The sequence below is a fragment of the Sapajus apella genome, unplaced genomic scaffold, assembly GCF_009761245.1.
Source record: "Sapajus apella isolate SASKATOON/1434 unplaced genomic scaffold, GSC_monkey_1.0 scaffold4, whole genome shotgun sequence".
Taxonomy (NCBI): domain Eukaryota; kingdom Metazoa; phylum Chordata; class Mammalia; order Primates; family Cebidae; genus Sapajus; species Sapajus apella.
This window is the reverse complement of record NW_022436944.1, coordinates 19,298,488-19,311,676: the sequence shown is the minus strand read 5'-3', so window position 1 is coordinate 19,311,676 and position 13,189 is coordinate 19,298,488. Positions and strand designations below refer to the sequence as shown.

General features: G+C 38.3%; 1 protein-coding gene across 2 annotated transcripts in view; it reads left to right on the top strand.

Annotated features, from left to right (window-relative positions):
* AGTR1 (angiotensin II receptor type 1) overlaps positions 1-8,071 on the top strand; it is a 45,702-nt gene extending 37,631 nt beyond the window's left edge. For both annotated transcript variants that reach the window (XM_032263830.1, XM_032263837.1), the window contains exon 3: positions 6,066-8,071. In XM_032263830.1, the coding sequence (XP_032119721.1) occupies positions 6,113-7,192 (1,080 nt within the window). In that variant the 5' untranslated portion in view covers positions 6,066-6,112 and the 3' untranslated portion in view covers positions 7,193-8,071. The remainder of the gene's footprint in view (positions 1-6,065) is intronic.
* Positions 8,072-13,189: the final 5,118 nt, after the last annotated feature.

Sequence of the window (13,189 nt, the reverse complement as noted above, 5' to 3'; positions counted from 1 at the left end):
CACCTCCAAATAACATGTAGGGCAAACTCAGTAAAGATGAAATGGACAAAGCAGGCAAGGAATCTGCCCTTCCTGCCTTAAATACAAAATGCCAGATCACAGCTCTGAATAAAAATTAAGACATTGGGCCAGAGCAGGACTAACACTAGATAACACAGCTGAGATAAAGTTCCAGTGACTTTGGCAGTATGAAAGACAGGACCACTAGACACATGTACTAAAGGCAATTTAAGCTGTGTTGCCAGGAACTGAAAAGTCACTACCTATTCATGATGAAAGTCTGGAAAACTTTTGCTTGAGAGTGGTATAGATACTAATTTACTAAATACTGCAGACATGTAGTATCTGCAAATATATATATATATATATGGTTGAAAACTAACACACAGACACACGGTTGAAAACTAAGCTCAGAAAAGAGCATTAAAAATTATTCCAGATCAAGGGACTGCTGTATGCCCAAGCTGAAGCTTCATAGCCTACCATCATCCAGATACTCAGCCTTCCCACCAAAAATGAACAGTCAGAGATTACAAAACCTAAGCAGAACACCATGATCAAGAAACAGTGTTCATAGGTGTAATAAATAGAATTTATACCTGAGGAACTATAAATAGTAAAACAATTGTGTAGATATTCTTAACAGACATATATTCAAAATGTTAGGGAAAATAAACGAAGTAGAATTCATAAAATAGGAACAGAGGGCTAAGAAATAAGAACAAGTAGATCTGAAAAAGAAACAAGTTAAAAACTCTAAAAATATTAGAGCCAATTTCTATGAGTCAATGAATTCACAAGTGAATAGCTATCCGTTATGTCCTGTGGCATTACTGTGGTGGAGTGGGGCGGGAGAAGCAGTGTAGAAGCAGAAACAGTTGCTTTCTAATTCTGAATTATAAAATAGGAACAATAAAGACAATAGTTTATTGAAGAGGATGGTTTAGTGGGCTGTCCAACACTGTAAGCAAATGGCTTACAAACACTGGTCTATTCTTTCTGATGCTTGAGAGAGATACTTTGATAGAAGATTATTCTAAATGTAATTACTTGGTCTTTTGGTTCTCTCTTTATTATCATAGGAAACTATGGGGTATTTTTTTTTCTTTAGATTGCAAACTAGTTTTAAAAAGACTTGTAATGAACAATTTAATTAGATTGGTTTTGGCTTGCCTAAAAGCTTAAGAAGGTATTAATATTCCAATCAAAAGTCTTGGGAAAAGCATTCTTAGAATTAAAAAAAAAGGAAAGAAAATCTTCATTCTTATGCTTTAAGAACCAGGGAAGCTGTCAAAGAATATGAGGTAACTCTTAAAAAAGCAATTGTTAAATAACTGTGGTTGGCCACAATGAGCCAACACCTTTGTTTGCCACAGACTTGAGGTTCCCACCTGACTCTCGACATATTTATTCAGCTGCTTAAGATTATTTTTACTCATACGTCAAAAGAACAAAAACCTGGAATTTTTAGACTTTTAATGGCAACAGAAGGAACTTACCTATGATAAACATTTTTCTTTACTCTCATGCGTTCTTAACCCATGGCTGTTCTGAATCAATGTTTGCCTTGTATTCAAAAAATAGTAATGAAGATTTAAGTAAAACATATTCATTAAGCAATATGTGAAAGATATACCAAGTGCTGTCACATTATCTCATTTTATTCCTACAAAGATCACGTGTAATAAATGTCACTGTTCTTGTTTCCTACAGATGAAAAAACTGAGGGTTATGTTCAGAGAAATTGGATGACACCCAGAGCCACACAGATTTGTATGTGGCAATAGAGGATTCCATTTCAAGTCTTTCAACCCCAAATTCATCTTCCCTTCCCTAAGGGAAAATAGTGCTATGGAATTCTTATAAGCCACAGAACTTGGATAAAAGGAATAGTAAGATCAGAAATAGGAAAAATTGGAAGAGGTAGATCCTCCTGTGTTTTCAATCAGTGTTCTACCTACCTATAATCCTTCCAGGGAAAAAAAAGCAGGATGTAGCTGAAACATAGCTGCTTTCTAGGACTCACAAATTTGGTTTTCTAGTCAATTACATCTCTCTCTCCTTCAACTTCTCACCAAAGTAGTATCCTTTCTGCTTCAAAGAAAAAAGAGCCCCACTATTTCACACTCATTTATCATCAATCCAAAGTAACTATCAATCACAAAAGTCCCATCTTTCCTTCTCTCCATAGAAACAAATTTCTCTAGGGAAGATTATCAGTAGCAGCAGGGCAGACTGGGAAATGGCCTATGTCACTGTCCCATGTAGAAATACCCAGTGCACATCCAGATCCCACACCCCCAAAAGGATTGTGCAATATCTGTTAATTTACGAGAGCTGTTTCCCATAGATGATGCTGCAGGCCTTAGTAAGAAGGGGGAAGTTCAAGTGATGACACCATCGCTACTCCACCTTGGCTGGTCGGTCTCCAGGTGCCATCTCGTGATCCCTCCCTCCCCCTCACTGTCCTCTCACCATCCCTCCTCCAAAGCCTGCACTCCCCACCAAGCTGGGTCAATGATAAACACAGAGTATTCCACAGGCCTCTGATATAACATTCAACACACTAAAGATAATACTGTGTTTAAGGCTCCTGTCCTCCCAGGTAGACTCAAACAGTGCAGAGGAGGAGAGCTGTGAGTTTATTCACTTTGCATCCTGGACACCCACACATAGTAGGTGTTCAGTGAACATGTAATGCATTGATCAATATCCACTGAATGTGCTATTTGCATTTCTGCTTCCCTGTGCTTCCTTCCACTGTTTCTATCACCTAAAATTCTTCTCCCTTTTTCCTTCACCCTCAAGTACGAGAAAATCTGTTTCCTTCCTGGGTAGAGAGTCTTGGTCATTACACAAACATTTATGTAAAATGTTCTTTTGATTGGTATATTCAGTGCTATGTCCATATTCTTTCAAGTGAATTTTCTTTACGATAATAATACCTCGCTGAAGTTTCCAGAGATGCTCCCTTAGCTGTTCAAAGCAGCCTTTTATATATTAAATACCAGTCAATATGAATCAGTCGTAACTGAAGAAAAGGCTGACAGCCTGTGAAGGAGTTGGAGTACAAAACTATGTTCATAAATTGGTTCTCACAAATGCAGACTTTTACCCATAGAAATTGTATTATGGATGCTGGTTATAGTTTGAGACTAGTTAATAAAATTCTACTTACTCCAAACACAGGATTAATGGAACCCACATGAGTTGTGTGCTGTCAAAGTAGAGTCAAGTGGGGAAGAAGGAGAAGAAAATTTCCTCCCTGTTCTCACAGCTCAGGTCACCCAAGGGATTCTAGAGCATAAAGTGTGTTCCCATCTATTTTTTACTGCCCTTATGCCCAAGCTGAACCAAATATTTACCTCTGCCTTCATTTTTACTTATGGAGTTCACCCAGGCCATTTTCAACCTTTGAGGTTCCTTAACCTTTATATTTCTAATTTTTTTCTAAGCAAAATCCAGCTGATCTCTAATAGATGGTTAAAAGGATAGCAAATAGGTACATTAATCCACATTAAAGCACAAATGACTGCTAGCCATAACCCTTTAATGACTAATTAATTTTTAATAAAGAAGATGTGTTTATATAAATGAATTTATACTTCTAAGTTGGCGTAAGTTCAGAAACAATAATAAGATGAACTGGAAAATCAACAAGGTATAGGGAAATCCTCTGGGTGAGGAAGAACTAGTCATACCTCCCTAAAAGCCTAGCCCTAGTTTCTGTTAAATTATTTCTTCTTTTCATCTTCTGTTTTCTAAACCACAAGTTTGAAGAGCACCAAGAAATTTTCTATTTATTTTGTTTCAGTTTTGTTTCTGTTTTCTTTTCCAAGGTGAGGCCCAGGTTGACATTGAGTACTCTTTGTGAAACTCTGCAGGGACTAAGATGTAATTTCACAGAAATTAGTCTCAATACTCTATATTCATAGCTGCAAGTTATGTGCTGTTCACCCATTCATTTGTCCATTCAGCCTCTCATTCGTAAGACATTTATCATCTGCCTCCTGGAATGTACCAGGGCCTACACTAGTAAACAAGGAAACAAGGAAACACTAGTAAACTTTAACAGCCTCTCCCCACAAGCAACTGACAGACCAGTGGAGAACATAGATATGTCAACAGATGATTATAAAGTGTCAAGGTTGGGAGCATGGCTCACGCCTGTAATCCCTGCACTTTGGGAGGCCAAGGTGGGTGGATCACCTGAAGTCAGGAGTTCAAGAGCAGCCTGGCAAACATGGCAAAACCCTGTCTCTACTAAAAATACAAAAATTAGCTGGGCATGGTGGTGCACACTGGTAGTCCCAGCTACTAGGGAAGCTGAGGCATGAGAATCGCTTGAATCTGGGAGGCGGAGGTTGCAGTGAACTAGTTTCACGCCACTGCACTCCAGCCTGGCCAATAGAGTAAGGATCTATCTCAAAAAAAAAAAAAAAAAAAAAAAAAAAAAACGTATCAAACCTACATCCAAAGTGTCAAAGTGCTCAGAAAAGTTGGGAAGGCTTTACCAAAGATGAGACATTTGGGGTAGATAACACCTGTTTGTGAATGCTAATGTCCCCCTGAGTGAAAGAGGAAAAGGATGTAGATTATATAAGCTAGATACAAAAAGGAACAATAATGAGGACATACAACCAAAAATTTAGGTAGGGAGAACAACTTACTCAGAGAAGGCAAAGAGGCCACTTAAGAACTCCTTCACATATGTTATCTCTTAAAAGCTGACTACTGGGGTTGTATCCCTTGCACAGCATCCCTTTGCACCAAAATGAACAATACTCTAAGAATGTGTGTCAGCTCTCCTGAATGCCAAGCACAACCATGCTTGGCATGGCAGTGGTGTCTTACTTCTGCTCCTCTTCTTCCCCAGGGCATGATGCTACAAGAGAATGCTCAGCCAAGTTCATCTGGGGACTTGCTCCTACTGGAGCAACAGGATTTGTGTGCCTAGCACATCTGCCCACCTAGCTGTCCTGGCCTGTGCCCAGTGCTGACCTTCACCTCAGAATGTGGCTGCACCACATTCGGTGACGTCACTCTCACTGCACCTTCAGTCTCCTTCCTGGGACCTCCTGATGGACTCTTATCCAGGGCAGAATGTGTTGATTTTCTAAATCACATAAATAAATAGTTTGACTGTTGATTATTTAGGAAATCAGCAAATATTTGCACGTCTTTGTGCAGCTCATTCCTGAGCATCTGCTTCTTCCCGGAATTCTAAAAATCCTGCTTTCTCAAGCCCTCACTAAAGACATACTTTCTTGATAATACTAGCCAAACCTATTCATTTGACATCTTTGTTACACAAATAGTTAAGCACAGAGTGAACTTCAGAAGTGACTGGCAGGTATGAAGGTTAGAAGATTCATGCACTTTTGCTAGACTGAGTTGGAAGTTAAATAGTAAGTGGTTACTGACTTCAGAGCCCTGGAAAACCATGGAAAAATCCTATTCTTCAAAGTTGAGCCCTCCCTCCTAACCCTCTTAAATCAATTGCCACAGTGACCAATTCATCAGTTACCTGAAGGTAGCTATTCTGACCACTTAAGGGAGAATACTAATAATCTTTATACCTAAGTAAAGATTGTGAGAGGAAAGAAATGGTTTGAAGAATAAGATATGAATGTGTCACACTTCTGAAATTAATGATAAATGAGTTAATCTTTCTTAGCTCAGGAAAACTTTCAGGTCTTTCTGAAAAACTAATTTAATTCAGTAGTATTTTCTAAGATTTAGGTTATGTTTTTAATCAATTTAGAAACTATGATTTACTTATAGAAAAAAGGGAAAGGACCTAGACAGGTTTATTCATATAGAACCCAAACTCCATTTCTCTGGATGATACTTACCATTCTCTACAAAAGCAATTACATTCTAAAATTTAAATGTGCATTCTTAGACTTTAACAGTTCACAGTGTTTCCTTAGGAAATATGATCTAATATTTTTTCCTAAGACTAAAGTTGAGTTACTAGGTTTACAACTGAGAAATGAATGTTTGTTTGTTTGTGGTTTCCAACTAGAATTCTTTTCTTACCATTTTATTTTTATTTTCCCCAGCTGCATTTGATATAGTGTTTGTGACAAATTCAACCCAGGAGATCAAAATGATTCTCAACTCTTCTACTGAAGATGGTATTAAAAGAATCCAAGATGATTGTCCCAAAGCTGGAAGGCATAATTACATATTTGTCATGATTCCTACTTTATACAGTATCATCTTTGTGGTGGGAATATTTGGAAACAGCTTGGTGGTGATAGTCATTTACTTTTACATGAAACTGAAGACTGTGGCCAGTGTTTTTCTTTTGAATTTAGCGCTGGCTGACTTATGCTTTTTACTGACTTTGCCACTGTGGGCTGTCTACACTGCTATGGAATACCGCTGGCCCTTTGGCAACTACCTGTGTAAGATGGCTTCAGCCAGCGTCAGTTTCAACCTGTATGCTAGCGTGTTTCTACTCACATGTCTCAGCATCGATCGATACCTGGCTATTGTTCACCCAATGAAGTCCCGCCTTCGACGCACAATGCTTGTAGCCAAAGTCACCTGCATCATCATTTGGCTGCTGGCGGGCTTGGCCAGTTTGCCAGCTGTAATCCATCGAAATGTATTTTTCATCGAGAACACCAATATTACAGTTTGTGCTTTCCATTATGAGTCCCAAAATTCAACCCTCCCAATAGGACTGGGCCTGACGAAAAATATTCTGGGTTTCCTGCTTCCTTTTCTGATCATTCTTACAAGTTATACTCTTATTTGGAAGGCCCTAAAGAAGGCCTATGAAATTCAGAAGAACAAGCCAAGAAATGATGATATTTTTAAGATAATTATGGCAATTGTGCTTTTCTTTTTCTTTTCCTGGATTCCCCACCAAATATTCACTTTTCTGGATGTATTGATTCAACTAGGCATCATACATGACTGTAGAATTGCAGATATTGTGGACACTGCCATGCCCATCACCATTTGTATAGCTTATTTTAACAATTGCCTGAATCCTCTTTTTTATGGCTTTCTGGGGAAAAAATTTAAAAAATATTTTCTCCAGCTTCTAAAATATATTCCCCCAAAAGCCAAATCCCACTCAAATCTTTCAACAAAAATGAGCACGCTTTCCTACCGCCCCTCAGATAATGTGAGCTCATCCACCAAGAAGCCTGCACCATGTTTTGAGGTTGAGTGACATGTTGGAAAGCTATCCATAAAGTAATTTTGTGAAAGAAGGAGCAAGAGAACGTTCCTCTGAAGCACTTCCCCACCAAATGAGCATTAGCTACTTTTCAGAATTGAGGGAGAAAATGGATTATGTGGACTGAACCAACTTTTCTAAAGCTCTGAACAAAAGCTTTTCTTTCCCTTTGCAACAAGACAAAGCAAAGCCACATTTTGCATTAGATAGATGACAGCTGCTCAAAGAATAATGTCAGAAACTCAATGAATGTGTTGATTTGAGAAATTTTACTGGTAGAAATGCAGTCTCCCTAGTCTGCTTTCGTCCTGTTACTTTTTATTTCCACATACAGGTATTTAGAATGTATTAAATTGTTAGAGGAGCAACAGGAGATCAGAGTTCAAAATTGTTCTGTCCAATTTCCAAATGGCAGGAAAGCTTTTGTGCCTGCTGTTAGCTATTAGCAACCGTGCCACACTTGCACCTGTTACTGCACATTTCGTTCAAAGATTTGCTAAAGCAGTAGTTGTCAAGTTTCAGAACTTTTTGTGAAATTCAGCCCATGTCTTATAGGTTTACACTGCCAAAACAATGCCCGTGAGATGGCTTATTTGTATAATGGTGTTACTAAAGTCACATATAAAAGTTGAACTACTGTAAAAGTGCTGCGCTGGTCCCAAGTAGTAGTATCCTCCTAGTATATTTGTTTGATTTAATATCTGAGAAGTGTATATAGTTTGTGGTAAAAAGATTATATATCATAAAGCATACCTTCCTGTTTTAAAAAAAGTATGTATCCTGCATATATATATAGATATCCCTAAATTGCTGTTAATTAAAATCTGGCAAAGTTATATTTACTTTAAAATAAAATAATTTTATTGCAATGTATTTATCTTCATACATAAAATAGATACTACTTTATTTTAAAATAAGACAACCTTGAATTAGTATGAATATATTTTTATTTAAATTTTGATACAACTGATAGTCTAATATTATTGGTTATAGATTTTGTATCCTGCCATTGAAAAGATAAAGAAAAAATATTTTGTTCTACTGCATGACACAAAATAAACACAATGTTTTGAATTTTTTAGTTTTTCACATAACAAAGAAAAAACTCTTGCTATAATGCTAAAATAATACATTATTTTACTTGTAATTTGTTTAATAGAATTGTTCTAGTTGTATTCATTATCATTGTAGGAAAGTTAGAAGATATAGAACAACATAAAAATGGAAGTCATGTTTAGTTCCCCCAGTCAAAACATTATTTTAAAGTTTGGGAAATTTTATTCTGCTTTTTTCATTTATTATACACACATATGACCCGGTTAAATATTTTTCTAAAACATGCTAATATTTGTATAATGTTACAAAATATGGGCATACCCCGATATAATTAACTAGTCACCAAATTGGAACGTTGAGCTTTTTTCTGATTTTTCAGTATTATAAATTACACTGAGATGCGCATTCAGGTATGTGAATCTGAGAAATTTCCCATACTCCTGGAAGCGGTACAACTAAAACACACATACGAACATTTTTAAATATTCTAACTACATGTTGTCAAATGTTTCCCAGAAAACATAACAAATTTACAACACCACCAACTAGGTATGAGTATGTATATCTCACCGTAACCTCAGCACGGGGTATTTACTAATTTTTTTTTTTTTTTTTTTTTTGAGACAGGGTCTCACTCTGTCACCCAGGATAGAGTGCAATGGTGTGATCTCGGCTCACTGAAGCCTCATCCTGCTAGGTTCAGGCAATCCTCCCACCTCAGCCTCCTAAATAGCTGGACTACAGGCCTGCACCACCACTCCTGGCTAATTTTTTATGTTTTAGAGAGACAGAGGTCTCACTACACTGTCCACGCTGGTCCCCAAACTCCTGGCCTCAACTGTTCCTCCCACATTGGCCTCCCAAAGTGCTGAAATTGCAGGCATGAGCCACCATACCCAGCCTAAATTTAAGCAGAAAGGAGAGATTTACTATAAGGATCCAGTTGCCACATGCAAGGGCCAGGATGCAACTGTACCTGAAAATTGTACTTTAACATTTCTGCTCCCGTTGCACGGTTGCCTCATTCTTCAGTTTACAGGATTTCAATGCTCCTGAAATTCATACAGGGCAGGCTGAAGTGCTCGTTTTGGCCCAATAAACTGTGGCCAAAGAGTTAGAGTTATGTGTAAAATAAGTGATGGTTGCTGTGGGCAATGGGCTGTCACCTCAGAGAGGCCTTGGTGACTGGGCAGAATTTCCGCAAAGCAGACTTTATTAGGCTCACATTCCCAAATATAAAGTTTTTTTGTGAATAAATATGGTTCCATATGCCTCATATTATTTATATTATTTTTAATTTCATTAATGTAATGCCAGACACTCACCCCAAAGGCCTTCTACTATTTTCACAAAGGATCACCTCTAAAAAATAAATTTTAACTCATCCCAAGCTACAGCATAAACATCTATCCTGTAGGAAATCCGTCCAGATCAGTTTCATAACTGTTATTATTTTTTTCTTTTTCAATAATCTAGGATTTTGTTTTGTTTTGTTTGTTTTGTTTTTTCAAGATGGAGTCTTGCTCTGTTGCCCAGGCCGGAGTGCAGTGGTGTAATCTCAGTCCACTGCAACCTCCACCTCCCAGTTCAAACGATTCCTCTGCCTCAGCCTTCCAAGTAACTGGGATTACAGGCATGTGCCACCATATCTGGCTAATTTTTGGATTTTTAGTAGAGATGGGGTTTCACTATGTTGGACAGGCTGATATCAAACTCTTGACTTCAGGTGATCTGCCCACCTCACCCTCCCAGAGTGCTGGGATTACAGGTGTGAGCCAGCATGGCTTGCCCAATAGTTATTTTAATCCAAATTATTGTAAGCATTTTAAACTTACTGAACTATTTCACAGGTTATAGTTGATACGATTTCTGACAGATAATTGTACTTAGATATCCCCTATATCATGGATTTACTAATGGTGTTAATAACATATTCCATGACTCATTTTCATTTTTATTTTATCAAATCATATTGAGATTTTACCCCATCTCACTTGTGAAATAGATGTTATTAACCTTGATGATTATTCTTGCTTTTTCAGTGTGATCAACCTACTATTGGAGTTGAGGCCCTACTTACCAAAATGTTAGGATAGTATGTCATTATGAATTCTTCATGAACATATTTACAGGTTAGGTAGACTCCTTTTTTTTGATACATTTAAAAAATTCATACAGAAAAGAATATTTACCATAAAGATCTAGGTGCCCAACAGATTGCAAAAGCTACATTTATATTGAAATATATATTTCAATATACAGCCATTTATACCCACTTCTGAGGTATAAATTTCAATACACATAATATTAAAATTCACCTCATTCTAAACTTTTCGGGGAAAAAAAGGCTGGTCAGATTTCTAATGCTGGCTCTTTCTCACTGTGGAAATTCATCTTTTTGGACTGCAGTTACATCATCTCTCAAGTATGGTGAGTTGGCTTGGTGAATGAAGGCTTTTATCTAGTCAGTAATACACTAATTCATGGATTTAGTAATCGTTGTATTGTTTCCCTACTCTGTGCAGGGATCAAGAGGTGTGTAACATATAGCAGCTTGGTATGTAGGATAAAATCACGGCTCAGCTGCTGTGAGCAGTATGAAGGAGAGCCAAGTGAGAAGCAGCGTGATTGCAAAGCACAGAAAGGCTCTCAGAGTTTTGATACAACAGATTTTTCAGTTTCATAACTGTACACTGGTGCATTTTTTCCAACAGTATGTGCCAATCTGGGGAGCTAGAGAAGACAAACTAGACTGAGGCAGGTCACAAAAGTGGTGAGTGAAGAAAACAAGTTTCAAGGAATTTCAGATACTTGGTATGAAGGGTGAGATATCTGACAGTAAAGAAAGTAAATCAAGAGCAAGAGAGAGACAGGTTGAATGGACAGAAGGTTGGAAGCAGCCACACACTGCCCGCAAGGCCAGGGTTCAGATATCACAGGGGAGCCGCACACAGACGCTTAGGGCCCTAGGACCATTTTGGATCCACTGGGCCCAGACCAACCAGAGGAAGAAGGAACCCAAGTATTAGGGTGGGAAGCAAGCCGTAAACAGTAGATGGAATGGTTTGGGGCAATATCCAACCGTATGGATTTTATATAGTTCAGAATGTATTAGAAGTAATGATCAGAGAGTTAAATTTTCAAAAGTTAAAATTTTGACTGTGTCAGTTAACATATGACATCAAAAACTATATCCAGCCTTGTCTACTTGTGTAGTGAACACCCATGGAACCACCTGAACAGTGTCCCTTCTCACCTCATCACGGGAATGTTCTGCCCCACTCAGGGATAGCACTACCTCAGAATGAACCATTTTCCTACCTAACTCCATCTCCAGAGCACAGTTAATTGGTCCAGGCTTGAAGCAGACCACTCAGTTTTTCATAAGGATTTTTCAAACAGGCCCTGATGAGTTGGCCCCAGTGTTGGTATTTCTGAGGTGTAAGCTCGACACCAGCCGCATCTCTCACCGCATGGAAGAAGCTAGTCTGCATGCAGAGTGAAGTAAACAGAAAAGGCAAGAGAGCCGTGGACATGTTTGAGTCCTTGCTTCAACCTGCATCTTATGTCCAGCTGTCTCCCTGCCTACCACTCTCCAGTCAAGGAACTGGAATACAGTGATCCATAGCTAAGATCTGCAAGTGTTTCTTCCTCCTTATGATCAATAAGAATTTCCCTTTTGTAGTGGCCAGCACATCATCCACTGGCCACCTAGTAGGAGTGATGCCATCTGCATCCCAAAACTTCTTGGTCCCTGTCTTAATAAAAGACCACAAGTGCTACCCCGCTCCCCTATGTCTCCGTATGAGAGGGTAAGAGCCAGGACGTTCAATAGTGTGTGTTAAGGGGGAAGACGTGGTGATATAGAAGGACCAATAGTGAGGGGGGCTGAGGCTACTACACCATCTACTATTATAAATTATTGTAAACTAGGTCTCTCCCTGAGATGGCATAGAGGTTAAATACCCTTCTGTTGAATGAGCAATTATAAAAAAATATGATTGGACCATGAAATCATAAGCAGAGAGAGAAACTTAGTACTCATCACCACTTGAGGACCCAAATGTATGGCTTGCATGTTGCCTGGCTCTCTTTGCTTGACAGTGACCTGGAGTTCTCTGGGTATCATAGAGCCAGTGAGCACCAATCCTTCCCAAATCCAATGGAAAGGCCTTTACTTACCAAGCTAACACACCTTACTTGAGAAATTATGTAACTGAGGTTGAAAACTATGCATTTCAATAATCAAGAAGAGCCAGAACTAGAAATCAGACTAAGCTTTTTTTTTTTCCAGAAGCTGAGAATAAGAGAATTTAGCTTTAATAATATTTAATTCCAAATCATTCATATACCAAGAAGTTTTGTATAATAATCCTCTAAGAGTTTAAAGACCATGAGATTTACCCTTCAAGCAGTATAATAGGAAAATATTTATCTATATGCACAAGAGATGTAAATTTGATGAAAAAATGATGTTAATTTTAAAACTATTAAAAGCCAGTTTGCTATTATGATTATTTTGCTTCAAGTATCCAAATGATGATGAGCCAAATATGCCCCTGAGCCCAGTTCTTGATTCATTCCATGTCCTATGAAGAATCTTTAGAAAAATTGAACAAGATGAGAAATAGGGATCCTGGTTCAACCTCCCAGTGAATTGGGATATATCTCACAGAAATTTTTCCCAAGCCTGATGAAGTTCTGCTGTGCCATATGGACATGTACAGTTGCTAAATGATAATTTTCCAAAAATAAGCTTCAATTCTCCAAAATGGCAGCTAGAAAGCAGCTGGTGTTAACCAACAGAGATAAGCCCTCCTAGAGTTCACCACAGAGAGGAGAGCATCATGTCTGCAGATGCCAGATCAGATCTGCTGAGAATCAGCCAGCGCCATGTGACACAAAAGCCCGCAGATGAGGATTGGTCCTGACTGA